Below are 27,003 nucleotides of genomic sequence, written 5' to 3'. Positions count from 1 at the left end.
ATTATATCTATCCATAAGACTGATTCATGTAAGAAATAAATGAGTTTAAATTATCCATATTCCTCCGTAAGATAATAATTATTTGAGAAATGTCAGTGCCATTCACTTTAAGTGATTTCCATTTACTGTATACACAGGGCACAGGGCATGAGACAAGTTCTGTACATTACAAGTTCACGTGGGAATATTGATTTGCATTGCTCAGCTACATAGAACAAAATAAAAAAGATAAAACAGAAAAAATAAATATACGTAAGGCAGTCTATGAAACAATCCTCAATGAGATCTCTGTGCGTAGCCAAAAATAACCTCTACACCACAAATCACTTTTGTCTTGGGACCCTATCAGCAAATCATAATGAGTAAATGACACAAAATAGACCCCAAAAAAATAATATAATTGATAAAAACACCAGAAATGCTTGAGAAAAACATGTGCTCTAAACTTTCATCTGTCCCAAAGCTACCAGACTCCACCTCAAGTTCTATGTTTGTTTTAAAAAAGAAATATCATAACTTTATTAACCCTTTAACCTTCTGCTCAACCATATGGTAGAGCACATTTTGACTCACTATATCTTATTGAAAACATGTTTTACTTACGACATCTCAACCGTTTGGTAGAGGCCAATATTTCAAAAAATGTCTGTTCATAAAAAAACATTGATTTTTGTAATTAGTGCCCCAAAGAAATAAAATATATAAAGAATAAATTTTTTCATTGCTTTTTTCTTGGTGAGGAGGTTAAAGGGTTTTTGAAGTGCCTTTTCACGTACAGCCCAACACCAACTCATCAATATTCACTCTGCTTCGCAAAACTTTAAGTTACGAGGTGCATTTGAACGCAACTGGAAAATCAGAGCTGTGGATCTGCACTTGAAGGCATCTCCACTCACAGGAGGGGCGGAAGGACTTTTCCTTCTAACAGGAAGAAGAGTTGAAAGTTGTTTATTGTCGCATCTGCTGAATGTGTGTGTCCAGACACATTGTTCGACCACAGACCTGGAAATTAACGACAAGCCATCGCCGCTGCAGCTGAAGCTGTGTATCCGCAGCCATGACACCTTCACGGGCTAATTAAAGTCGGTAGGTAAGTTCAAGTTCATCGTTCCGTTTCACGATGTTAAATATGACCAGCTAACGTCTCTATCAATGAATTAGCGGCAGTTTCTGCTGATACCTGCAAACAAATAGCCTGTGTGAAGTTAGTGAGTAGTTTTGAAGTGAAGTAAAGTGTATTTCTGCTTAAAACAGTGGTTTTCTAATCAGTTTCACTTCACAGCTAGCTAAATAATGTACTCACAGCTAACCAACCCTGCAGAAAAACACAGCCTATGCTCCTAGATTGCTTATTATTGAGTAAAATTGTTATCCAACACTGCAGAAATCCAGGTCCAGCTAAACAAAGGAGCCTGTTGATGTTGTGGGGAGACAGTCACGAGTTGTTTTCCTCCTTGGTATTTATAAGTCAGCACATGTGCCTGTCCATCACCAAGGTTTATCCTCCAGAAAACTCTTGGGAGCAAACCAGTCAGGGCTGCATGACTGACATGGCGGGTAAATGATGAGTCACGGTGGTGGAGGACCATTAAGATCAGGCAAACAACCATCAGTCACTTTATGCCTGCTAATTAACAGTTATGTATGATTTGAGCTGAGGTTAAGCTAGAGACACTATTGGCAGCTTTAAGTTTCAGGGAAATGGCATTAAAGTAAGAATCAATGAAGCAAATGAGGTTCTATGAACAGGTTTTTAAGAAATATTCATTATAGATATTTATGTTAAAGCAGAAATGTCGCACAGCCTTTATTTTAGCAGCTCTGGTTGAGTTTCACATGTAAAGAAAATCCAAGGAAGGTACAAGTCAAGTGAAGAGGATCATCGTTTTCTGCAGCCACGTGACCCTAGAATGAAAGTACACAAGGAACAAAAGCAGACAAAGATTCTTCATTGTGGGAGTTACAGCACAACCTCTTGATTTAACTGTGAAGACAAGATTAAGATGTATTCATGGACAAACGTCACAGTTACTTAAAGATCATTAAGGTTTTGAATTTCAGGAATCATATCAATCGAAGTGATTCCTCATCCTTGATCATTTGTTCATGTTTCTGCAGGTGTTGTTATTTATGTGCTGCAGGTAACAGAGGAGTGGAGACATGGCCATCGCCCACGTGGCTACGGAGTACGTGTTCAGCGATTTTCTGCTGAAGGAGCCGAACCAGGCTCGATACCGCAACATCCGAACAGAGCTGGCTGTGGACAAGATGGTGACCTGTGTGGCAGTGGGCCTGCCCCTCCTCCTCATCTCACTGGCCTTCGCTCAGGAGGTTTCAGTTGGTGAGTGTAGATAAGGAGCCAGGGCTCAAGGCAAGACCACAAAATTTGGAAAAACCTGACTGAAAAGGGTAGTTTAGAAGTGTGGCTGTATGAGGTACCAATGCAAAGGCAGTGTGTTATGTACTGTTTACTGTAGTGGACTACACTAGATGGCGGTCAGTACACCCAGTTTGGATAAGCAGACAGGAGTCCCACCATAGACATTAAGCAATGTACTGCTGTGGATGGAAAAACACATTTTAATGATAATAATAATGTGGATTTATATGGATGCTTTACATAGAAAGCCACCTATAAGAAATCTGTTTACGTGTACGCTATGTTTAGACTATTTTCACCACTTTATCTTGCAGCAGGCTGCCCTTTCTGATGGGGAGCTGTTTTTAAAACAGTAATTTTACCTCGCAGAGCTGAAGTTACTGGTGCCACTGCCTCAATCAACAAACATAACATAACATATTAGTTAGAGAATCTGAAATAAGACTTTTAACACACCAAGTCACACAATAACACAAATTAAGTAACCAAACCAGCGACTTCTGTGTTGTGCAAGGTAAAATTACTGTTTTTGTCAATGGAGTCTGGTTGCTTTAAAGACGGAGAAAAAGATTGATAGAATGGCTTTAATTCCCCGTCGGAAAGGATCATGTTTCTGCCAACAAAAAGTGATGAAATTGTTCTAAATAATGAAAATCATTTTCAACTTTTCACTCTCATTCCTATCTCTTGCTCTTGTGTTTTTGTGTGTGTCTGTTGTGTCGTTTCTCTCAGGTACTCAGATCAGCTGTTTTGCTCCCTCTAACTTCACCTGGAGGCAGGCTGCTTATGTGGACTCGTACTGCTGGGCAGCTGTGCACACACACACTCTACCTCTGTGGCTGCACAAGGTACACACACATAAACAGGGCTGCAGAAGCTGCAACGATTCAAACGTGTATTTGTTAAAACTTGTCCACGCACATAACATATGGGAAGATATTTTGTAGCGCACCCTCTGCCAGAATAACAAAGCATGTTTAGACAGTATTTTAATGAGTGATCATGCTGTGCAGTAATAATTAGTTATAAATAAAAGTGAGGATCCTCCCACTGTGCCCTGCTGCGTGGAAATAATAAAAGTCTGACAGTCATGCTGTAAGAATTTCCAAAAAGTTTAACTAAAACTTAGCAGTGAGCTGCATCAGTAGTGTGTTAAATCATTAAAGTGTGTGTTCTCCGAACTGTGTACTGTGCAATAACCTTTTATAGTGTAGTAAAACAATTTGCAGTTAGAAAAACATGCACTACATCACAGCAGATACTTAACAAACAGCAGCTCTATTAATCTCCAAAAGTTATGGCGGTATGCTGGGTCTCTTTAGGCGACGTTAAATTCAAGTTTGAGCATAAGATAAGAATGGATACACTCACTTCTGACATTGTTTAGTGAGTTTATGTCTTTATGATTGACCCTCGTGTTTTTATTATATACAGTCTGGTTTTCACATTTTATCTATGAGGGGATACCAGATTTGATTATCTTTATTATATGCAGTGTTTGAAAATGCAAAACACCTCCTCTGTTCTTTGTCAGACACACACACACACACACTGTTTAACTGCTGACAGAGCTTGCAGGCAATAATATGATTAATATGATCAGTAAGCCTGACCGAGCGTCCTAACTAACACACTGATAAAATGAATTAGTGGTCAGTTGGCTTTCAGGTCCGTCATGCGTCTAGTGCTCAGGTTCAGAACTAGAGCGGGTCGTTCACCAGTCGATCTCTGGCTCCTCCAGTCTGCATGTTGAAGTGTCCATTGATAAACCACAGAGTTGTTAATCAGAGTGTGAATGGACAGATTCCTCCTGTATGAATGGTGGGTAGTTGAACAGACTATACAAGTACTGTCCATTTACCATTTATTTGTAAACCCAAATAAAAAAAAAAAAAAAGATACTCAATGCATAATATCAAGAGGAGATAAACAACATCACTGCAGAATTTGTGCACTGTGCACGTGTCTGTCAGCTAAAGATGGATTGGACAAATGGTGACTCCTCTGCTTTGGTGGAGAGTTGGACTGTTTGTGTTCCTATCTCTGTAGTATGAGTAGAAATGTTATTGCTAATAATGTGATTTGTTAATAACACTTTTGGTGACCCCTTATCCTGTCTCCTCTCTCCAGTTCTTTCCCTACATTTTGTTGCTGGTGGCAGTGATGATGTACACCCCGGCGCTGTTCTGGAGATTCTCTGCGGCGCCCCTCCTGCAGTCGGACCTCGGCTTCATCATGGAGGAGTTAGACCGGTGTTACAACCGTGCCGTCACTCTGGCAAAACGCCTGGCGACCTCAGGACTGCTCACCGCAGACAGGTACAGGTGGACGGCTCAACTCAGATTTGTGTGTGTGAAATACTCCATGACAATCGGAGGGAGTCCCCTCCTGCTGTCTGCCAGCAGTTATCTCTAAATCAATACTGGACGCAACCTAACATATTGACGGAGCGGAGATGAGCACTCATTCCTCTCACAAATCCTGTGAAATTCATCCACAGCTGGCACAGCGCAAATAGCTTTATTAATTATTTAAATCTTGTGACACGACACCAGGACAGTAATTGACCTTCTACCGTGGATGTATAAAGAGAACTGGATCCAGCGTTGGAGGCGGGGCTCCGTCTGCTCCTATGAAAGTTGCTCAGTGGCGCATGAAGCCAAAACCCACTTCCCACTGTGAAGAAATGACCCTGATGAAGCGTGCTGCACATGCTCTCCATAGAGTTAGCCAAGCCAGCTCTCTTCTGATTTAGTCTTCCGCTGACTTGAATGGGGATAAAATGATTTAATCGTACAACTCTTCTAGACTTTCTAAATGTAGTTGGATTTAAGGTTAAAATTGCGACTATCGTTCTGCATATGTTCAAGAACATCAGCCAGCTGTTTGTTGACAGCTGCATCTTCAGTGCAAATAGATTTTACAATATGGATGAAAGAAAATAATGAGCTTTCAATTTGAGACCCCGACGTGATATTTGTCTGAGTCGTCTCTTCATTAAACTTAAAGTTGCAATGACTTTCACACTTTAACTTCCTGGAAAACATTGAATGTTTAGTTGTGGCCCCATCCTACACAGATCAGCCCAGTGGTAGCACATTTGATTTATTATCTATAGTAAAGGCCACATTTGATCCAACTTTGTTAATAGATTATAAAATGATTCATCTTTCTTTTGAACTTTAGTATTCAAAAGTTCACTCCAAGAGAGAACTACAGTTAGCGAACACACAGTGAAAAAATATTTAGTTTGCCTCATTTTAAAGATACTACATGTAGTGTTTTCCTAATTTATTGATGATGGCGATCTGTTTGATTTTTGATCTTTGACCAGTGACCCTACCGAGGGCTGTTTCAACTACCCGCTGGTGGAGAAGTTCCTCATGACGAAGCGCTGCTCACGGGTGCTGCTGTTTTACTACCTGCTGTGTCGTGGCTTGACTCTTCTCACGCTGATCTGTGCCTGCGTCTACCTGGGCTACTACCTCCGCCTGGCCTCCGTCACGGACGAGTTCGGCTGCGCGCTGCGTGTCGGCCTGCTCGTCTCCGACCCGAGCGTCAAGGTGCCGTGTAAGCTCATCGCAGTGGGAGTCTTCTCGTTGCTGAGGTATTTATCTGTGTAGTATGTTGTTTTGTTATGATGGAAACATGTGGGTTTACCTGAAGTACATCAGTTATATGTTGGGAGGATCAGCCTGACAGTCCAAAGTTGGTTCCTGCCAGAACAACTGCAGATGTTGGACACATTAACATGAAGAAGTATTTAATATAACGTACTCCAAAACCATCCACTGCAATGAAATCTGCCTTTCTGAGGCTCAGGTTTTTGCTTGAACTATGTCAGAATTATGTGGATTCACGGTTTTTCTTTTAGGTTTAGCGTTTATTTGTTTAAGAAGGAGCAATTCACATCATATAAACATCATGTAAATGTGCCAGATTCATCCATGCAGGTTGATTTTCAACTGCAGTCCTTAAAGAAACATTCCTAAAGAAGCATGTGATAGTCCTGGATGGCTTTAATGTCACATGGAGTGATGGTTCCTCTTAAGTTAATTCCCTGTTATGTGACTTTATCCAGAAAAACTTCATATTTGTTTAAATTTAGTGTTTTGGAAAGTGATATCTTATGTAGATTCCTTGTCATTCTATTCATGTTATACTACAACACGGCCATCTTGTTGTATGTATTCCCCCTCTCTATGCATATTACTCTGTTTCCAGCCTTGTCAACTTGGTCCTGTTCATCGCACTGATTCCTGTGGTGATCTACGCCAGTCTCCGTCCCCTCTTCTGCCATGGATACGCCCGCTTCCTGGAAACCTACCAATCACTGCCCACCGTCAGTGTCCTGCCCACAGTCGGTGGCCAATGGGATGATCTGTCTTTGTATCTGCTCTTCCTGGAGGAGAACATCAGCGAACTGAAGTCCTACAAATACATCAAGGTCTGTTTGGGCGTATTTGTGTAACAGTGTCTGAAATCCCTCCCTGCTGCCTTGACAGTACTCTAGAGTTATGACACTCAAATAAAAATGACAGAGAGCAAATAGAGTGTCACATCACAGTCGGTAATGATGCAACATGATGATTCGTAATGTAGTAGCCTTTTGTCAAAAACATCTGAATCAAACTTTGAACCACAGGTATGTGGTGTATGCAGGCTAGGACAGTCAATTTTCTCCAAAAACAAACAAGCAGACAAAAGAACAAAGGCATCATGGTTCATCCTGCCTTTCTTGCGTTTGTAAAGATCCATTGCCCGACCCAGGTGCATGATGGTCCTACACCTGCCTACCTACCTATAACACAGTATTATCCAACTCCAAAAACTAAATATGCTAAACTAGAATGTAATTAAAGTAAACAAATAAGTAGCAGAAGAAATTACTATAAACATCTAGAGTACATAAATAAATTATACTACCTATTATTAGTAAAACAGCAACTTAAAACTATAAACATATAAATAACTAACATAAATAGCTGCTATAATAAGCGTCTGAAATCTCAGTTCACTTCTTGCTTTTCAGTAAACTGAGTATGTGCTATATAGGCAGTGATTTCAGACACAGTCCATCTCAGTAATCAGTTTCTGGAATCAAAAGCGGATTTATTTTACTGCAAAACTTGTGGTGTTGTGGGTTTTTTTGTCCAATTTTGTTTTCTGACGATAGGTGTTGGAGTTATTGAAGAAAAGAGGCGAATGCTCCGGAGAAAACTTTGACGCCATGGGTCTGCTGCAGACTCTCTGTCTGGTTAAGATGGACAGCGTGGATGGGATTAAACCTACTGCCGCTGCGGGGAAACAGGATCAAGCGAAAACTAGTGTGGTCGACTCTGCCAGCTGCCCCACAGCAGCCGCTGCTGGAGCAGCTAAGAACAGCTGCAACCGTCTGAACTCAGCCGCAGAGAACGACCACAAGATGGAAACTGAGATGAAAGGTGAGTACAGAGAGGCAGGACCGGACCATATTCTGTTCTCATTCATAGTATTCTATTAAAAAAAACACATTTTAAAGTGAAAAATTAGTGTTTTTAGCATTGATCTGTCTTGCTATGGTATTTTATAAAGTAATTAAAGTTTCTCAGAATGAGAAAAGACACACATTTGACTTCTCTTTATATTATGCAAGCTAAAACTGCAATATTTAAGATTTGGCCACCTGTTCCAAACAAATAGATGGCAGCGTCTCCTCCTCCTCCTCCTCCTCCTCCTCCTTATCCCCTAATGCTCTGTTAGACACACTCAATGAACCAATAATGCCAAGGGGTTCAATATGGTGAACTGATCACCTTTTTTCTGTCGATTCTCTTTACTTGGTCCATACAATCCAACTTTACAGTCATCTATTAAAAAAAGAAGCCACCTACTAAATATCAGCAGGACTAGAATATGCACAGTCTGACCTGAGAGATGATCTAGATAACACAGCTATCTTACATTGTTCAAGTGTCGTGTCAGCTTGTAGTTTACATTACAATTATAGCTTTTTAGCAAGACCATAGTAGCAACAATACCGCCACAGTAAAACCATTTATCGACGCCATGTGGATTGTTTTTCAGTTGATAAGCGCTACCACTTTTACATAGGGCTATCATACACATCCTTTTATCAGTCTCAGTGCTGAGTGATTTATCTAAATTGTGGTTACAAGGTTATAAACAGGTTTAGTTTATTGCCTTTGTTACTGTGCCACCTTCAAATACTAGTATGAGTTGGACTGTGGACAGAGACCTGCTTTAATTTGGACTCTCAGTGTAGCTTCACCTCTTTGTTTTAAGCAAATGTGGAGGGAAGGATGAGCATTGACGGACAGAAAGAGTTAAAGGGAGAGGAAAGGGTGCAGGACAACAAAGCGCAATGGAGACAATTACCTCTATCCAACAAAACCTGTTTACTGAGCATGAAAAATTCAGTTTCACTTTTAGGTTTCTGTCCCAGTGGGGCTCAGAGATCGTTTGTATTTCATGGGCATTGTGTAATATCCTAGAAAATATTAGTCTGTTATTTTCTTATATTTGTAAGTTTTGAAACGTTTTAGTCGTCCGTGTTCAAAGTAATTATGAAATTAGGAAAATGATCTGATTCGCTGAAAAGATAGATGTCATGCTGTTTCTTGTAGGGATTAAACAAGCGAAATGCAGCGTGTTAATTATTTAGGTTTAGCTGTGCTAGTGGACGGAGTTTGTCACCATTGCACAGAGCCAGATGTGATTTAATAACACACAAAATGATGAATTTACTTTCAGAGCTCACTCCGCTGCTGCCAGGAAACAGCGACACAACAGGCAGCAGTGGGGGAGGGACTGTGCGGCAGCGACCGATGTGATTAGCTGCTGGCACTGCGATGGAGACCCGGACAAATGGGCTGCTTTTGGGAAATAATGCCACCACTGTCTCACGGTGGAGCTACAACGCTACGCTACAACATTAATCAGTGTGGATTCACACTCTCTGGCTCAATGCAAAATAAAAAGGGGAGTAAGACTAGACACTGGTAAAACTTGTAAAACTCATGTCACCTACCTGGGCCACATTTTTACATGTTTGGGAACTGGTCCAGTAGATCTCCTCACCTGGCAGCTGCAAACCGGGCTGTAGTGGCTGTAACCTCACCTGATCACAGTAGGTCCTCTAAAAGTGCTTGTTTTAGCCACTGACAGGCTCAGATTGTTATTCATAGTGTCTGACAGCATGATGGAAAGGATCCTTTAGAAACATCTGTTGTATCGCTCTCTTCAAACCACCAGACTCCACTGACCAAAACAGTCATTTTACCAGAAAATGAGTTTGTTTTTGTTAGTATTTAGTAGTTTGTTTGATCCAAGCTAATGTGCTATAACACCAAATTCACTGCAACTCCCATGTTCTGATGTTCTGCCAGGTAGAATTACTCTTACCTAGCTCATATTTTTACATATTTTGGAGTCATTTTACCTCGCGGGACATTGTATGACTTTGTTGGCTTTAAAAAAAGAAAATGACTGTTTTTGTGAATAGAGTCTGGTGCCTTTAGAGCGATATAACGGCTGTTTGTGGTTAAACCAAAAGGATCTTGCAGGTCTCTCTCTGTGTCGGGATCCTTTCCATGATGTTGGACACTTAGAATAACAATCTGAGCCTGTCAAATAAAGGAAGGATTACATTACAGCCATTGCGGCTTCTTCACAGCTGCAGTCTCAGGTGATCTACTGGACCAATTCCAAATCTTTTTGTACCTACCAATACGTAAAAATACGACCCAAGTTCAACAATACCAGAGTTCTCCTTCAAAGACTAATTCAAATGTTTCCCTCAAGGTCATGGATCAGACACTACGGTACTGAAATGCACCTGTTCTGCTCTATGAATTACAGGATATGATATCAGCTGACTGCAGCATTCTGCTAACGAAGACAAAGTGGTCAGGATGTGATATGTATGTACATTTTTGTGAGGCTGTCGGCGATGTGTTTAAGGATTTGTTTCTAATAGTGTAACCTGATATAGTTTCTGTGACTACGTAAAGTAAAAGCAGTACAGTGAGAATGCAGTAGATGCTGTTGTGGTGCGAGTTGCTGCCTAAACCTGCAGGATGTTTAGGGCATGGGATCCAGGAGGGGTCAACAGATTTAGGTCTGTTCCACTCCTCGTGTAGAAATCCTCCTAAAACTGACACCATGTGACAATTTCAACTTTAAATTCAAGTTAGAGTGTGAAATATAGCAGTCGTGGTTTTCACCAGAAGGAGAGGTGATGTATTTATTTGCACTCGTTGTGGGAGAATTTTTTTTTAAAATGAGATTGTCGGTCACATTTTTAGACGACGTCAAGGTCGTAAAGGGGAATACCACTCAATGAGGAATTTAAATCTTTATCATTCTGTTTTATTGTCTAGAAAGTGATATGACAAGGCAGCTAAAACATGAACCTGTGGTCAAAGATGTCGCAAGAAGATTTTTATTTAAGTGACTGTTTGGATTATAAAAGTAAAATGAGTTCCTAAATTGTTTGGCATTCCCCTTTAAGAACTGGATGTGTTTTGTTTTCAAACTACTGCCAACAGTCATACAAATGCAGGAGGCTTCATAAACGCATCATTCCTCCAACATGTCAATACTTTATAAGGAAATGACAAACCACAGGTAATAACTCCAGATCAGGTGCCTAATGTTTAATACTGTTATCAGACTTTAAACAGACTTTTTCAGATGTTTGGATGTCTCAAACTGGAAATAAACTCTCCATTCTTGCTTGAGAGTCTCAGGGATAAAAACATCTCACCGCCTCGCAGATGATGGTCGTTGTTTACATCAGGCTTCTTGTACTTGGAGCCTGAGTACTGTGTATGTACAGCTCTGAGCGGAACGTTTTAACATCTTGTCACGGTATTGCTGTGGTGAGATCAGTCGTGTGCTTTATGAGCTGTCCTGCTGTTGCTCATATTATGGCTAAATGTTATTCTTGTGCAGTGTGAATAAAATAATGTAAAGTCTAGGAAAGAAGTTGCTGACATGTTGTTTTCTAGTGATGTTTGAAACCGCTTTTGACCATGACTGTTGTTTTACAAAATAAATGTATTCCTACTGAGTTGGATGATGTCTGATTAATGTATGTGGGGTAAAAGTTTGTCACCTCCTACACTGAATGTGTAGGTTTGATTGTGTTGTAGTTTCTTTTCTTTATGATGGTGGTTTTGGTCAAGATTTACCTGACAGTGAATAACTCTTTTGGCTTTTACAAGGAGATAAAGGACAAAACCTTCCACCAACCGAAGGGCCCGGATGTGATATAAGTAGATGTGTTAAAAAGTTAACCTGAGTAATAATCTAATATCTAATAATTTCTATATGTGCATTTTGGTTCAGGTTTACCTGAGAGTGCAGGAGGCTCAGTGGTCTATGGTCAAGCTCTGCGTATTCTCCATTTTACCTTTAAAATATCAGAAAATTGACTTAAAAAGCTTTACCGTCACAGCTCCGCAGCATCATTTAGACACCAGGGCCTCCTCAGGCTGGTTGTGTTGATAAATCTGACCAAATGAGCAGAGACTCATGTCCTGTATGTCACCTACTTCTAGTTTAGTTTTAATTAACTCTTCTAACCTTGATTATGTGCATATACGTATAGTAAATTATAATATAAACCAATGGGCTGTGGGCCATTATCCTTCTATCATGGGATGTTTTCTTCACTTCAAACAGCTCCATGTGATGTTGTGAATCTGTTTTCCTTGTTTTTGACACCAGAATTAACAAAATATTTACTTTTTCCCCAAATGTTGCAGCTCAACATTGGTGGGAAAGTAGAGAAACAATGAAAAGCCATTTGTTTCATCACAAAAACACAATCAAACTGCATCACTAAGTCCTGGACAAACACCTTTTTTTATTGGATTTGCCTTCATCAGGTGAATCTGTGGTCCTGAAACACGTGATTAACTCTTTGGGGGCGATGAGGAGCTCATTTCTACAACCAGGCCGCTGACCACCAGCACGACGGACTACTGAGGCTTTTTAATTTGGGAGAAAATGTTTTCTTTTTGGTGTTCAGACGTGTTGGAGTGAGTTGAATAACAAATTCATGTTGTTTTAATCATGTCAGACGCATGTTTTATCATCAATATTTCTATTTCTGAAAGTTTGGCCGTGGTTTGGTGTTGGTGGCGTCCTGTTTTTTCAGCTTCAGGTGTTTTTTTTGTGACGTATTCACCGAACAGGTGGAGAAAAAACATGTAAATTTATGGAAATTGGCTGTTTTTTTCGACGCTGGGCTTCAACAGCCACATAATTTATTGCCGTGTGTGTGAAATTGTTTAGGCTCCGGTTAGTTTTTATTACATTTAAGTGGTAAAATCGCTCCCTGGTATGCTAAAGTCTTCTGTGGTGGTCGCAGTGAGGGCCTAGTGAGTTACTCTTCAACTTGCTTAGGAAAAATTAATAATGAAGTTAAAAACGACGGACTTTACACGGATACATTACAACTTGAATATTTATTTAACTAATTTATTTTTATTTATTGATTATAAGACAGGACGTGCAGCGGCCTGCTGTTACCTCAATTAGCCAGCAGAGGGTGCTACAGCTCAGCGCGTCATCTGGAAAACACATTGAATGAGATTTTTAAAAGATCCATTATTTGGTGAGTAAAGCTTCATCTTACTGATTACACAGCAAAATAACGCATGTAAATTTGTTTTAATTTGTTAGGAGTCAAACAAGTGAATTAAATCGACGAGTTAAGGCTGATAAAACTGGTTTCTCTTTCTGTGGTGACGGGAGCGATGTGGCGCATGCGCAGTTCATTAGGCGGTCTTTTATGCGGAAGTGTTTTTATATTTGTTCATGTTTGTTTGGTCGTTGTGTGGAAGAGATCGGTTGTATAAACGTGATTACTGGCCAGTTTGGCATTAGTGTGGCATTGATTTTTATTTCGCTGTGGGTGCTTTGACTCTCTTTAGCGTACAATTTACTGACGATGTGTTTTTCTTACTGGGATTATTATCCACTAGAAACTCAGGCTATAGCTTGCAGTGCATGACGGGAGGAGATGGGCTCTTAACCAATTTAGATTTTTCTATTTTGTGACGCGTTTACACGAAACATCTCCTTACGAAGAGGTAACTGTGATCATTTGGGGATTCGAGCCACAGTCTGTGCTTATTTACACAGCAGTAAACCGTCTCAGTAGAGCGTTTCTCCCGGAAAGACTTCCCTGGTTGTGATGTGTACAACTCATACTTACCTGGCAGGGGAGATACCATGATCAAGAAGGTGGTTCACCCAGGGCGAGGCTCATCCATTGCACTCAGGCTGAGCTGACCTCTGCGAATTCCCCAAATGTGGGAATCTCGACTGCATAATTTCTGGTAGTGGGGGACTGCGTTCGCGCTCTCCCCTGATAAATATGTTTAAAAATAATCTATATAATGACAAGTGATGCGAGCAGGACGTACATTCTGTCTTTGATGTAACACACGTCATCAGCCAGCGAACGTACCACACGTTGAAACCATAACAACAACACATAGATACATTAATTGATTGAGACATTATCATAAAATATGATGATATATGGTTACAAAGTGTGATGACTTCAAAGTGACCGTGGTGCTCAAGTTTACATAGTTTGTATCAGTAAGTAACTCAGACTGTCCCGACTGCCTTCATTTAGTGGCGTTGGTTTCCATGGCAACGGTAAACCACAGCGGTGCCTGCTAATCAGCTGACGGAGCTGTGGCTCTAACCAGAAGGAGAAAACAAAAGATAAAAAACAATGCAATTTATTGTAAGATATTTTATTTATTGCCTGTTAGAGAGAGTGAGTGAAATAATGATCCCTCTGGTAAACTCAGTGTAGGCTGTACGAGGGGCTTTTGTTGTGAAGGGGACAAACAGAAGGATGGTTGATTTAACTGCGCTGGTTTTATTTAATGGTGGTTAAAAGTGTTAAATCCAACGCCATTCAACGTGTGTCTTTATAAATAAAATGTAATTTACAGCCAAGTTAGAAGAACAAAGTTGCAGCTCATGTTCTAATTGTACCAGAGTGAATACCTTGTTTTTTACTATATAAAGTTGCACATTTCGTACATTTTCATTATCTTTCAGCCGTAAACTGTGTAGGGAATGTGTTCCGTGTTTTACTGAGTGTCACTTAAACGCCTCGCTGACAGTCTGTGTGGAGAATCAGTGTTTTTCCACATTTATATTATTGCTTCTCAGCCTTTTGGCCAAGATCAAGTTTAGTATCTGTTCTTATCTATCTTTTAAACAAATGCACCTCCTTTTTAAAGACTTTTAACATGGACGCTCTTCTAAAACCTCTCTGTACACCTAACTGATGACTGTTATCTGTAGCACCTTCATTGTTTTATTCTTCAGCTGTGGTTTTACAGACTATTTATTTAATTAGTTAATTAACTAGTTTGTATTTTAAGTTTGTGATTTATGCTGTTACTGGAGACGTGTTTTTTTCCTGTGATCTGTTTTGAGAACAATATTTATTTATTGTTTTAGATATTGTTTTACAAAGTATACACATCACTGTCTTAAGTGTGATTTATTCTTGAAGCTTTTTATGAAGTGTATTTGAACATGTGGATGTCAATACAAATTTTCGAAAGAAAAAATCTGTTCTTATCAGTTTAATATCTGATCTGGGGACCATATATTAAATTGATTTTTGGAACAGGGAGATGGAATAGGGGCTTGCTCCGTCCACTCCACGCATCGACCTGGTATTGCAGCACCTCCAGGAACGGTGCACCCCACACCAGTGTGTTCAACGTCAACTAAGTTATCAAGTGGTAGAGAAGAGCGGGCTCTCTTAAAGGAGCTCCTGCTTTGTGCTTGAGTCTTCCTCAAGTTATGAGCCTATAGTTATTGATCTGCTGACTTTTTTTTGTGTCTTCATGCAGCTGTGGAGTCAAGTGTGCTGCGTTCACTGTCACTGTGTTGCGACAACGACATGAAAACATCCCTTTATCTCCTTCAATCCTCACACTGCTTTGGTGAGGTTGTCTGTGCTTTGTTTCACCGTCTAACGGCACTTTTTCTGGCTGGAGACCTGCAGTCAGTGGTGGAAAGTCATTGAAAAGTCCAAATCTTTTGCCCCAAAGTTACCAGGAGGGGGTTGTAGCCTCTTATCATTCCTCCAAACGATAGTCCTGCAGACTCTGGACCAATCAGAAGGCCCCACTGACAGTGGGACCCTCAGGGATGGGAACTGTGTGGAGAACCGGTGCTTTCCCCCCGACAGCTTTGTGTTATCGCTTCTCGGCCTTTTGGCTAAGATCAAGTGTAGTATCTGTTCTTATCAGACATTATGTCATGGCTGGGTAGATACTGCACGGTTAAAGGCCAGGCTATCAAGGTAAAAGACGAAGATGGTATTTGGAACTGCGCCTGGAGGGTCCCCATTCAACAATGGCAGGACCCTCAGGGCTTTCAGGGCCTAAAACATCTACCATCTATGATAGTTCTGGGAAATAACCGAGGCTATATCCATTACCAGGGTCAGCCCAAGCTGTGCCGCAAGTGTGGCGAGCTTGGACACCTGGCAGAAGCGTGTACGCAGATCATTTGTGGCAAATGTAGAGAAATTGGGCACACTTTCGAGGAGTGCACCAATGGCAGAAAGTGCAATCTTTGCGGAGAATCAAATCACCTCTTCAGAGATTGCCCAAAGTCTTTTGCCAACAAACTGAAAGCAGCAAGGAAAACAGAAAATGGCAGAGAAGAGGCAGTTGGAGAGCTAATTGAGGAGGCTGGGCCAGAAAATTCAAATCTCCCGCCAAATCCTCTGACTGGAGAACAGGTGTCAGGTGAGGCGGGAGTGGGGGAGGGGCCTGCAACGGCCCCAGAAATGGAAAGTTCCGTGGAAGAGGAGGGGCCGATGCAGGCAGAAGGCGGAGCTAACTCAGAAAATGAAGTCGACAAATCACAAGATGAAAGCGATGATGCCCCCCTCCCCAATGCCCAGCAGGCCAAGAGGCCTCTGTCGGAATTGTCCTCCGAGTCTCCAGTAGTCTTGGAGAAGAGGGGGAGAGCTGGGGTCCACTCAGACAGTTCACCTGTGGAGGAGGAGCCCAGAGTCTTCCCCTCCGATTCCCCAAATGAGGTCTCCTTTTTAACAATAGCTCTGCAATCAACCCCGAAGGACTCAAAACTCAATGCAACCCTGCGTCAGAGGCCAACACCCAGAGTCCGCCGGGGGAATAGAGCTGAACCCCTTCACCCTTCACCTGTAGGAGTGAAGGAAGAGCTCAATTCGCAAGAAATCACATAACTGCCTTTTAAGACATTTTAAATTTGTTAATCCTTTTAGTCTTTTAAAATGTCATACCTGTTGTTTTTAACCATACTCATGACACTCACCTTCTCGACAATAAATGTGAGGAGTGTGAAGTCGAGAGTTAGAGCCCAGAGTGTTTTATCCTTCCTTTATTCTTGTAAGTCAGATGTGTTTTTAATTCAAGAATGTGGACTACCATTTTTTAATCAATACAGACAGTGGGAGGAGATGTGGCCACATCCATCGATGTGGAGTGGCTCAAACGAAAATAAAAATGATGGAGTGGCCATTTTAATCAAAAACCCCCAAGTTCTGGTGAAGGGCAGCACTGTGGTGAGAGATGGTAGGGCACTTTTAGCACATTTGACTTTTATGGGACAGGATCTTAACCTCTTAAATATTTATGGTTTTAACGACAAAAATGACAGATATGACCTTTTAGAAGACTTGCAGTCCCACATGTTAGGTAGGGTACCATTAGTTGTAGGAGGTGATTTTAACTGTATTTTAAGTAGGAAAGACAGAAAGAGTGCAGGGGAAGATTTTAGAGTAGACAAAACATCGGTTTTATTACAGGGCATATGCAGGGATTTTAAACTACTGGACTGTTTTAAAACCATGCATCCCAGAGAGGAGGGCTTCACCTGGTTCAGTAGTGATGGCACCAGAGCCTCTCGCATAGATTTTGTTTTAACAAGGGATTGCCCGCCAACCGATGCTAGATTGACTCCTGTCTTCTTTTCTGATCACCTCATGCTGTCCTGCACCCTTTCACTCCCCGTGGGTGTGACTTTAGGAAGTGGTCTGTGGAAGCTCAACTGCTCCCTTTTAGAAGATAGGGAGTTAGTCAGTCAGTATAGGGAGCAGTACTGCGAGTGGCAGACCCTTCAAGACTTTTACGAGACACGTGCACACTGGTGGGAAATGGTGAAGGGAAAGACCCAGACTTTCTTTAGACAGGCAGGTAAGAGGAAAAAGAATAGGGAGAACAGACACATGATGGGACTGCAAAAGCGACTACAACGCTATTTTAAACTAAATCAGGAAGGTATGGATTTTAATGAAGAAATAGAACAAATCAAAAAAGAGATGTCCTTTTTAGCAGAAATTAAAAGTAAAGGTATCATTTTAAGAAGTCGAGAACAAGAACGAGAGGAAGGAGAGAAATGCACAAGGTACTTTTTTAAGAAAATTATAAGTAAAAGAGGGACAATCTCCAAACTGACAAGAGAAAATGGATGCACAGCAAACACAACAGAGGAAATTACAGCAACCATCGAACGTTTTTATGAAGACTTGTACAAAGAAAAAACTATTGAAATGGATACCATGCGAGAAGTTTTGCTTTTTATTGAAAAAACCGTGAAAGACAGCGTGCTTTTAACCCAAGATTTTACCATTTTAGAGTTAAATAAATGTATTTTGAGTTTTAAGAAAGGGAAGTCCCCAGGACAAGACGGGCTTCCCCTGGAATTTTATTTAACCTTTTGGGATATTTTAGCACCTGACCTGCTTGCGGTTTTTACGGACTTTGAAGGACTCGACCGACTTCCTGATAGTTTTAGAGTAGGGATAGTGACACTCCTGCACAAACACAAAGACAAGACTGACTTGAAGAACTGGAGACCTATCACACTTTTAAATTTTGACTGTAAACTTTTTAGTAAACTTTTAGCCTCACGTATGTCTTTGTTTTTAGGGGAGGTGATCCACCCGGATCAAGCCTGTGCCATCCCGGGGAGGAAGATCACCGACAGCCTCGTACTGATCCGAGACACCATCTGTTATGCGAGAGACAGAAACATTCGGCTAGTAGTCCTAAATTTAGATTTTGAGAAAGCCTTTGATCGGGTCTCGCACCAGTACCTTTTCCAAGTACTGCAAAAAGTGGGGTTCCCAGACAGGTTCATAGCTTGGGTGGGTTTGCTGTACCGAAGTATCACCAGCAAATTTCTTGTTAACGGGCATCTGACAAAAGCAGTGGACATTAACTGCGGTGTCCGTCAGGGTTGTCCGTTATCTGCCCTCCTCTATGTCATCTGTGTGGAACCTTTGGCACAGATCTTGAGAAGGGACAAACGGATCAATGGGGTGGGAGTTCCGGGGAGCGGGGGACTTACAACTAAATGTGTTTTATACATGGACGACGTGAACGTTTTATGCACTGACCTTTTATCGGTCAACAGGACGCTGGACTTGACTGACTGGTTCGGACTGGCCTCTGGGTCTAAATTAAATAGAGACAAGACCCAAGCCCAACTTTACGGACCATGGACAGCGACTGAGACGACAGGACTCCCCCTGACCATGACCCAGACTGAACAAAAAATATTGGGGATTAAATTTGATAGGGAGGGGGGAGGCACTACAAACTGGCCAGACGTGGTAGGGAAAGTTAGGCAGAGACTAGGTTACTGGGGACTTAGAGGACTGACCATGGAAGGAAAGGTTTTAATCATCAAAGCAGTGATTTTACCGTTGCTTTTACTCCTCACCTCGGTTTTTATCCCACCCAGAAGAGTGCTTTTAGACCTGGAGCGAGAAATGTTTTATTTCCTGTGGGGCTCCAAGTGGGAACGAATCAAAAGAGAAGAGATGAAAAGACCAAAAGAGAAAGGAGGAAAAGGAGTCCCGGACTTTTATCTGTTTTTAGGATGCAGATATATAGCAACCCACATCACTGCTGCCACAGCCCCATCCAGAAACCCCAAAACTGCAGCCATGACACGCTTCTGGATGGGGTCATACCTGAGACGATTAAAGCTTTTACCCAGTGATCTTAGAATACCAGTGTCTTTTAACCTGCCACCAGCCTTTGCTTTTATCCAGAAGTTTTTAAGACATTTTAACTTGGAACAGGAGGACTTGCATGTTTTAACAAACCACCGCTCTATGATCTCTGTTGTGCAGGAGCGGGAACCAGTGAGTCCAGTGCGCAGGCTGGCATTCGGCGACCCGTCCACAGTCTGGAGAAACGTCAACCATCCCGCTCTCCCAAACAGACTCCGGGACCTGTCATGGATGGTGGCTCATGAGGTTCTCCCAGTTAGGTCCGTCATGCACTCCCGGGGCATGTCAGCGCACTCAACCTGCCCCCGGCCCGGGTGTGGCGAGCCCGAGTCGGTGAGGCATCTGCTCTGGGAGTGCAGCGCTGCTGTCGACCAGTGGGCAACGGCCAGGTCCTTAAAATTCCCGTACTTACCAGCAAAGGAGGTCCTCACAGCACAGCTGGTGCTGTACGGGGTGAGCCAAGCAAACATGGAACGTAAAGACTTTGCCAAGCAGTGGCTCACCCTAGCCGCCATCAAAGACGCCATATGGACCTCCAGAAATTTGCTGGTAAGAAAGCACATGCAGATCCCCCCCGTGGCTGTGATCCGGATGGCCGCAGCAACGGTCCATGCGGCCGGTGCTGCAGGCGGCGGGCCTAGGACACAGCCACAAAGAAGAATCGCCTCTGTGCCCATTCGGACGAAGGAGCTGGAGCTACACGGGAAAAGGTCAAAGCAGCGGCGGCCTGGCTCTCCGGGTGAGGCAGGTGGGAAGGAGCGACAGGGTGAGGACCTCCTCTGAGCACCTCCACAGGTTCCCGAGAGACCTACTGTTTGGGGGAGCGGAATGAGTTACCCTTGGTAGCGACTCACTGCGCTCCTGCACAGCAAGAGAGAGCCTTTTAACAAATGCACCTCCTTTTTAAAGACTTTTAACACGGACACTCTTTGAAACCTTTGATGTACACATAACTGATGACTGTTTTTATCTGTAACATCTTCACTATTTTTTAATTTACTGCTGTGTTTTTTTTTACAGATAATTATTTATTTAACGGTCAATTAATTTGTATTTTAGGGTTTTAAGAGTGTTAGTGTTTTTAAGAAAGTTGATACCAAACACTTTGGAAATGTCATGTTTTACATGTTTTTTTACCTGTGATCAATTTTTGGAACAATATTTATTTATTGTTTTAGATATTGTTGTACAGGTTACACATCGCTGTCTTAAGTGTAACTTCTTCTTAAAGTTTCTATGAAGTGCATCTGTATCAATAAACATTTTCGAAAGAAAAAAAATCTGTTCTTATCAGTTTAATATCTGATACGTCCCCTACCCGGGGACCATATATTAAATTGATTTTTGGAACAGGGAGATGGAATAGGGGCTTGCTCCGTCCACTCCACGCATCGACCTGGTATTGCAGCACCTCCAGGAACGGTGCACCCCACACCACTGTGTTCAACGTCAACTAAGTTATCAAGTGGTAAAGGAGCTCCTGCTTTGTGCTTGAGTCTTATAGTTATGAGCCTATAGTTACTGATCTGCTGACTTTTTTTTGTGTCTTCATGCAGCTGTGGAGTCAAGTGTGCTGCGTTCACTGTCACTGTGTTGCGACAACGACATGAAAACATCCCTTTATCTCCTTCAATCCTCACACTGCTTTGGTGAGGTTGTCTGTGCTTTGTTTCACCGTCTACACTTTTTCTGGCTGGAGACCAGCAGTCAGTGGTGGAAAGTCATTGAAAAGTCCAAATCTTTTGCCCCAAAGTTACCAGGAGGGGGTTGTAGCCTCTTATCATTCCTCCAAACGATAGTCCTGCAGACTCTGGACCAATCAGAAGGCCCCACTGACAGTGGGACCCTCAGTGATGGGAACTGTGTGGAGAACCGGTGCTTTCCCCCCGACAGCTTTGTGTTATCGCTTCTCGGCCTTTTGGCTAAGATCAAGTGTAGTATCTGTTCTTATCAGTTTAATATCTGATACGTCCCCTACCCGGGGACCATATATTAAATTGATTTTTGGAACAGGGAGATGGAATAGGGGCTTGCTCCGTCCACTCCACGCATCGACCTGGTATTGCAGCACCTCCAGGAACGGTGCACCCCACACCACTGTGTTCAACGTCAACTAAGTTATCAAGTGGTAAAGGAGCTCCTGCTTTGTGCTTGAGTCTTATAGTTATGAGCCTATAGGTACTGATCTGCTGACTTTTCTTTGTGTCTTCATGCAGCTGTGGAGTCAAGTGTGCTGCGTTCACTGTCACTGTGTTGCGACAACGACATGAAAACATCCCTTTATCTCCTTCAATCCTCACACTGCTTTGGTGAGGTTGTCTGTGCTTTGTTTCACCGTCTACACTTTTTCTGGCTGGAGACCAGCAGTCAGTGGTGGAAAGTCATTGAAAAGTCCAAATCTTTTGCCCCAAAGTTACCAGGAGGGGGTTGTAGCCTCTTATCATTCCTCCAAACGATAGTCCTGCAGACTCTGGACCAATCAGAAGGCCCCACTGACAGTGGGACCCTCAGTGATGGGAACTGTGTGGAGAACCGGTGCTTTCCCCCCGACAGCTTTGTGTTATCGCTTCTCGGCCTTTTGGCTAAGATCAAGTGTAGTATCTGTTCTTATCAGTTTAATATCTGATACGTCCCCTACCCGGGGACCATATATTAAATTGATTTTTGGAACAGGGAGATGGAATAGGGGCTTGCTCCGTCCACTCCACGCATCGACCTGGTATTGCAGCACCTCCAGGAACGGTGCACCCCACACCAGTGTGTTCAACGTCAACTAAGTTATCAAGTGGTAAAGGAGCTCCTGCTTTGTGCTTGAGTCTTATAGTTATGAGCCTATAGTTACTGATCTGCTGACTTTTTTTTGTGTCTTCATGCAGCTGTGGAGTCAAGTGTGCTGCGTTCACTGTCACTGTGTTGCGACAACGACATGAAAACATCCCTTTATCTCCTTCAATCCTCACACTGCTTTGGTGAGGTTGTCTGTGCTTTGTTTCACCGTCTACACTTTTTCTGGCTGGAGACCAGCAGTCAGTGGTGGAAAGTCATTGAAAAGTCCAAATCTTTTGCCCCAAAGTTACCAGGAGGGGGTTGTAGCCTCTTATCATTCCTCCAAACGATAGTCCTGCAGACTCTGGACCAATCAGAAGGCCCCACTGACAGTGGGACCCTCAGTGATGGGAACTGTGTGGAGAACCGGTGCTTTCCCCCCGACAGCTTTGTGTTATCGCTTCTCGGCCTTTTGGCTAAGATCAAGTGTAGTATCTGTTCTTATCAGTTTAATATCTGATACGTCCCCTACCCGGGGACCATATATTAAATTGATTTTTGGAACAGGGAGATGGAATAGGGGCTTGCTCCGTCCACTCCACGCATCGACCTGGTATTGCAGCACCTCCAGGAACGGTGCACCCCACACCAGTGTGTTCAACGTCAACTAAGTTATCAAGTGGTAGAGAAGAGCGGGCTCTCTTAAAGGAGCTCCTGCTTTGTGCTTGAGTCTTCCTCAAGTTATGAGCCTATAGTTATTGATCTGCTGACTTTTTTTTGTGTCTTCATGCAGCTGTGGAGTCAAGTGTGCTGCGTTCACTGTCACTGTGTTGCGACAACGACATGAAAACATCCCTTTATCTCCTTCAATCCTCACACTGCTTTGGTGAGGTTGTCTGTGCTTTGTTTCACCGTCTAACGGCACTTTTTCTGGCTGGAGACCTGCAGTCAGTGGTGGAAAGTCATTGAAAAGTCCAAATCTTTTGCCCCAAAGTTACCAGGAGGGGGTTGTAGCCTCTTATCATTCCTCCAAACGATAGTCCTGCAGACTCTGGACCAATCAGAAGGCCCCACTGACAGTGGGACCCTCAGGGATGGGAACTGTGTGGAGAACCGGTGCTTTCCCCCCGACAGCTTTGTGTTATCGCTTCTCGGCCTTTTGGCTAAGATCAAGTGTAGTATCTGTTCTTATCAGTTTAATATCTGATACGTCCCCTACCCGGGGACCATATATTAAATTGATTTTTGGAACAGGGAGATGGAATAGGGGCTTGCTCCGTCCACTCCACGCATCGACCTGGTATTGCAGCACCTCCAGGAACGGTGCACCCCACACCACTGTGTTCAACGTCAACTAAGTTATCAAGTGGTAAAGGAGCTCCTGCTTTGTGCTTGAGTCTTATAGTTATGAGCCTATAGTTACTGATCTGCTGACTTTTTTTTGTGTCTTCATGCAGCTGTGGAGTCAAGTGTGCTGCGTTCACTGTCACTGTGTTGCGACAACGACATGAAAACATCCCTTTATCTCCTTCAATCCTCACACTGCTTTGGTGAGGTTGTCTGTGCTTTGTTTCACCGTCTACACTTTTTCTGGCTGGAGACCAGCAGTCAGTGGTGGAAAGTCATTGAAAAGTCCAAATCTTTTGCCCCAAAGTTACCAGGAGGGGGTTGTAGCCTCTTATCATTCCTCCAAACGATAGTCCTGCAGACTCTGGACCAATCAGAAGGCCCCACTGACAGTGGGACCCTCAGTGATGGGAACTGTGTGGAGAACCGGTGCTTTCCCCCCGACAGCTTTGTGTTATCGCTTCTCGGCCTTTTGGCTAAGATCAAGTGTAGTATCTGTTCTTATCAGTTTAATATCTGATACGTCCCCTACCCGGGGACCATATATTAAATTGATTTTTGGAACAGGGAGATGGAATAGGGGCTTGCTCCGTCCACTCCACGCATCGACCTGGTATTGCAGCACCTCCAGGAACGGTGCACCCCACACCACTGTGTTCAACGTCAACTAAGTTATCAAGTGGTAAAGGAGCTCCTGCTTTGTGCTTGAGTCTTATAGTTATGAGCCTATAGGTACTGATCTGCTGACTTTTCTTTGTGTCTTCATGCAGCTGTGGAGTCAAGTGTGCTGCGTTCACTGTCACTGTGTTGCGACAACGACATGAAAACATCCCTTTATCTCCTTCAATCCTCACACTGCTTTGGTGAGGTTGTCTGTGCTTTGTTTCACCGTCTACACTTTTTCTGGCTGGAGACCAGCAGTCAGTGGTGGAAAGTCATTGAAAAGTCCAAATCTTTTGCCCCAAAGTTACCAGGAGGGGGTTGTAGCCTCTTATCATTCCTCCAAACGATAGTCCTGCAGACTCTGGACCAATCAGAAGGCCCCACTGACAGTGGGACCCTCAGTGATGGGAACTGTGTGGAGAACCGGTGCTTTCCCCCCGACAGCTTTGTGTTATCGCTTCTCGGCCTTTTGGCTAAGATCAAGTGTAGTATCTGTTCTTATCAGTTTAATATCTGATACGTCCCCTACCCGGGGACCATATATTAAATTGATTTTTGGAACAGGGAGATGGAATAGGGGCTTGCTCCGTCCACTCCACGCATCGACCTGGTATTGCAGCACCTCCAGGAACGGTGCACCCCACACCAGTGTGTTCAACGTCAACTAAGTTATCAAGTGGTAAAGGAGCTCCTGCTTTGTGCTTGAGTCTTATAGTTATGAGCCTATAGTTACTGATCTGCTGACTTTTTTTTGTGTCTTCATGCAGCTGTGGAGTCAAGTGTGCTGCGTTCACTGTCACTGTGTTGCGACAACGACATGAAAACATCCCTTTATCTCCTTCAATCCTCACACTGCTTTGGTGAGGTTGTCTGTGCTTTGTTTCACCGTCTACACTTTTTCTGGCTGGAGACCAGCAGTCAGTGGTGGAAAGTCATTGAAAAGTCCAAATCTTTTGCCCCAAAGTTACCAGGAGGGGGTTGTAGCCTCTTATCATTCCTCCAAACGATAGTCCTGCAGACTCTGGACCAATCAGAAGGCCCCACTGACAGTGGGACCCTCAGTGATGGGAACTGTGTGGAGAACCGGTGCTTTCCCCCCGACAGCTTTGTGTTATCGCTTCTCGGCCTTTTGGCTAAGATCAAGTGTAGTATCTGTTCTTATCAGTTTAATATCTGATACGTCCCCTACCCGGGGACCATATATTAAATTGATTTTTGGAACAGGGAGATGGAATAGGGGCTTGCTCCGTCCACTCCACGCATCGACCTGGTATTGCAGCACCTCCAGGAACGGTGCACCCCACACCAGTGTGTTCAACGTCAACTAAGTTATCAAGTGGTAGAGAAGAGCGGGCTCTCTTAAAGGAGCTCCTGCTTTGTGCTTGAGTCTTCCTCAAGTTATGAGCCTATAGTTATTGATCTGCTGACTTTTTTTTGTGTCTTCATGCAGCTGTGGAGTCAAGTGTGCTGCGTTCACTGTCACTGTGTTGCGACAACGACATGAAAACATCCCTTTATCTCCTTCAATCCTCACACTGCTTTGGTGAGGTTGTCTGTGCTTTGTTTCACCGTCTAACGGCACTTTTTCTGGCTGGAGACCTGCAGTCAGTGGTGGAAAGTCATTGAAAAGTCCAAATCTTTTGCCCCAAAGTTACCAGGAGGGGGTTGTAGCCTCTTATCATTCCTCCAAACGATAGTCCTGCAGACTCTGGACCAATCAGAAGGCCCCACTGACAGTGGGACCCTCAGGGATGGGAACTGTGTGGAGAACCGGTGCTTTCCCCCCGACAGCTTTGTGTTATCGCTTCTCGGCCTTTTGGCTAAGATCAAGTGTAGTATCTGTTCTTATCAGTTTAATATCTGATACGTCCCCTACCCGGGGACCATATATTAAATTGATTTTTGGAACAGGGAGATGGAATAGGGGCTTGCTCCGTCCACTCCACGCATCGACCTGGTATTGCAGCACCTCCAGGAACGGTGCACCCCACACCACTGTGTTCAACGTCAACTAAGTTATCAAGTGGTAAAGGAGCTCCTGCTTTGTGCTTGAGTCTTATAGTTATGAGCCTATAGTTACTGATCTGCTGACTTTTTTTTGTGTCTTCATGCAGCTGTGGAGTCAAGTGTGCTGCGTTCACTGTCACTGTGTTGCGACAACGACATGAAAACATCCCTTTATCTCCTTCAATCCTCACACTGCTTTGGTGAGGTTGTCTGTGCTTTGTTTCACCGTCTAACGGCACTTTTTCTGGCTGGAGACCTGCAGTCAGTGGTGGAAAGTCATTGAAAAGTCCAAATCTTTTGCCCCAAAGTTACCAGGAGGGGGTTGTAGCCTCTTATCATTCCTCCAAACGATAGTCCTGCAGACTCTGGACCAATCAGAAGGCCCCACTGACAGTGGGACCCTCAGGGATGGGAACTGTGTGGAGAACCGGTGCTTTCCCCCCGACAGCTTTGTGTTATCGCTTCTCGGCCTTTTGGCTAAGATCAAGTGTAGTATCTGTTCTTATCAGTTTAATATCTGATACGTCCCCTACCCGGGGACCATATATTAAATTGATTTTTGGAACAGGGAGATGGAATAGGGGCTTGCTCCGTCCACTCCACGCATCGACCTGGTATTGCAGCACCTCCAGGAACGGTGCACCCCACACCAGTGTGTTCAACGTCAACTAAGTTATCAAGTGGTAAAGGAGCTCCTGCTTTGTGCTTGAGTCTTATAGTTATGAGCCTATAGTTACTGATCTGCTGACTTTTTTTTGTGTCTTCATGCAGC

The 27,003-nt window shown here is 43.2% G+C and overlaps 1 protein-coding gene, 11 non-coding genes and 3 pseudogenes across 12 annotated transcripts; all 15 read left to right on the top strand.

The window, feature by feature from the left end:
* The first annotated feature begins 2,160 nt into the window (after nt 1-2,160).
* On the top strand, nt 2,161-9,261 carry LOC139200271 (pannexin-1-like). The gene is made up of 7 exons (XM_070829528.1): nt 2,161-2,341; nt 3,113-3,228; nt 4,511-4,698; nt 5,715-5,987; nt 6,605-6,827; nt 7,557-7,824; nt 9,134-9,261. Exons 1-7 carry the CDS (start codon nt 2,161-2,163, stop codon nt 9,211-9,213), a joined length of 1,329 nt encoding a protein of 442 aa, XP_070685629.1. The 3' UTR covers nt 9,214-9,261.
* A 4,338-nt stretch (nt 9,262-13,599) lies between these two features.
* Nucleotides 13,600-13,763, top strand: LOC139200627 (U1 spliceosomal RNA). Its single transcript, XR_011584187.1, has one exon. It is a non-coding gene; the product is annotated as a U1 spliceosomal RNA (small nuclear RNA).
* Nucleotides 13,764-14,575: 812 nt separating this feature from the next.
* Nucleotides 14,576-14,690, top strand: LOC139200702 (U2 spliceosomal RNA; annotated as a pseudogene).
* A 283-nt stretch (nt 14,691-14,973) lies between these two features.
* LOC139200698 (U2 spliceosomal RNA) lies at nt 14,974-15,136 on the top strand (annotated as a pseudogene).
* A 496-nt stretch (nt 15,137-15,632) lies between these two features.
* Nucleotides 15,633-15,826, top strand: LOC139200701 (U2 spliceosomal RNA). The gene has a single exon (XR_011584249.1). It is a non-coding gene; the product is annotated as a U2 spliceosomal RNA (small nuclear RNA).
* A 4,879-nt stretch (nt 15,827-20,705) lies between these two features.
* On the top strand, nt 20,706-20,881 carry LOC139200694 (U2 spliceosomal RNA; annotated as a pseudogene).
* A 469-nt stretch (nt 20,882-21,350) lies between these two features.
* On the top strand, nt 21,351-21,541 carry LOC139200665 (U2 spliceosomal RNA). The gene has a single exon (XR_011584224.1). It is a non-coding gene; the product is annotated as a U2 spliceosomal RNA (small nuclear RNA).
* A 469-nt stretch (nt 21,542-22,010) lies between these two features.
* LOC139200664 (U2 spliceosomal RNA) lies at nt 22,011-22,201 on the top strand. The gene has a single exon (XR_011584223.1). It is a non-coding gene; the product is annotated as a U2 spliceosomal RNA (small nuclear RNA).
* Nucleotides 22,202-22,670: 469 nt separating this feature from the next.
* On the top strand, nt 22,671-22,861 carry LOC139200663 (U2 spliceosomal RNA). The gene has a single exon (XR_011584222.1). It is a non-coding gene; the product is annotated as a U2 spliceosomal RNA (small nuclear RNA).
* Nucleotides 22,862-23,357: 496 nt separating this feature from the next.
* On the top strand, nt 23,358-23,548 carry LOC139200662 (U2 spliceosomal RNA). The gene has a single exon (XR_011584221.1). It is a non-coding gene; the product is annotated as a U2 spliceosomal RNA (small nuclear RNA).
* Nucleotides 23,549-24,017: 469 nt separating this feature from the next.
* Nucleotides 24,018-24,208, top strand: LOC139200661 (U2 spliceosomal RNA). Its single transcript, XR_011584220.1, has one exon. It is a non-coding gene; the product is annotated as a U2 spliceosomal RNA (small nuclear RNA).
* Nucleotides 24,209-24,677: 469 nt separating this feature from the next.
* Nucleotides 24,678-24,868, top strand: LOC139200660 (U2 spliceosomal RNA). The gene has a single exon (XR_011584219.1). It is a non-coding gene; the product is annotated as a U2 spliceosomal RNA (small nuclear RNA).
* A 469-nt stretch (nt 24,869-25,337) lies between these two features.
* LOC139200659 (U2 spliceosomal RNA) lies at nt 25,338-25,528 on the top strand. Its single transcript, XR_011584218.1, has one exon. It is a non-coding gene; the product is annotated as a U2 spliceosomal RNA (small nuclear RNA).
* A 496-nt stretch (nt 25,529-26,024) lies between these two features.
* On the top strand, nt 26,025-26,215 carry LOC139200658 (U2 spliceosomal RNA). The gene has a single exon (XR_011584217.1). It is a non-coding gene; the product is annotated as a U2 spliceosomal RNA (small nuclear RNA).
* A 473-nt stretch (nt 26,216-26,688) lies between these two features.
* Nucleotides 26,689-26,879, top strand: LOC139200657 (U2 spliceosomal RNA). The gene has a single exon (XR_011584216.1). It is a non-coding gene; the product is annotated as a U2 spliceosomal RNA (small nuclear RNA).
* The last annotated feature ends 124 nt before the right edge of the window (nt 26,880-27,003 follow it).

This window comes from Pempheris klunzingeri, chromosome 4 (genome assembly GCF_042242105.1).
Source record: "Pempheris klunzingeri isolate RE-2024b chromosome 4, fPemKlu1.hap1, whole genome shotgun sequence".
NCBI lineage: Eukaryota > Metazoa > Chordata > Actinopteri > Acropomatiformes > Pempheridae > Pempheris > Pempheris klunzingeri.
This window is presented reverse-complemented; position numbering and strand designations above follow the sequence as displayed.

Bases quoted from the DNA above. Each gene is read 5' to 3' on its own strand.
- LOC139200271 (XM_070829528.1), top strand. From the start codon at position 2,161: ATGGCCATCGCCCACGTGGCTACGGAGTACGTGTTCAGCGATTTTCTG. The intron at 3,229-4,510 runs GTACACACACAT...TCCTCTCTCCAG, and splicing joins TACCTCTGTGGCTGCACAAG to TTCTTTCCCTACATTTTGTT. The intron at 7,825-9,133 runs GTGAGTACAGAG...ATTTACTTTCAG, and splicing joins GATGGAAACTGAGATGAAAG to AGCTCACTCCGCTGCTGCCA.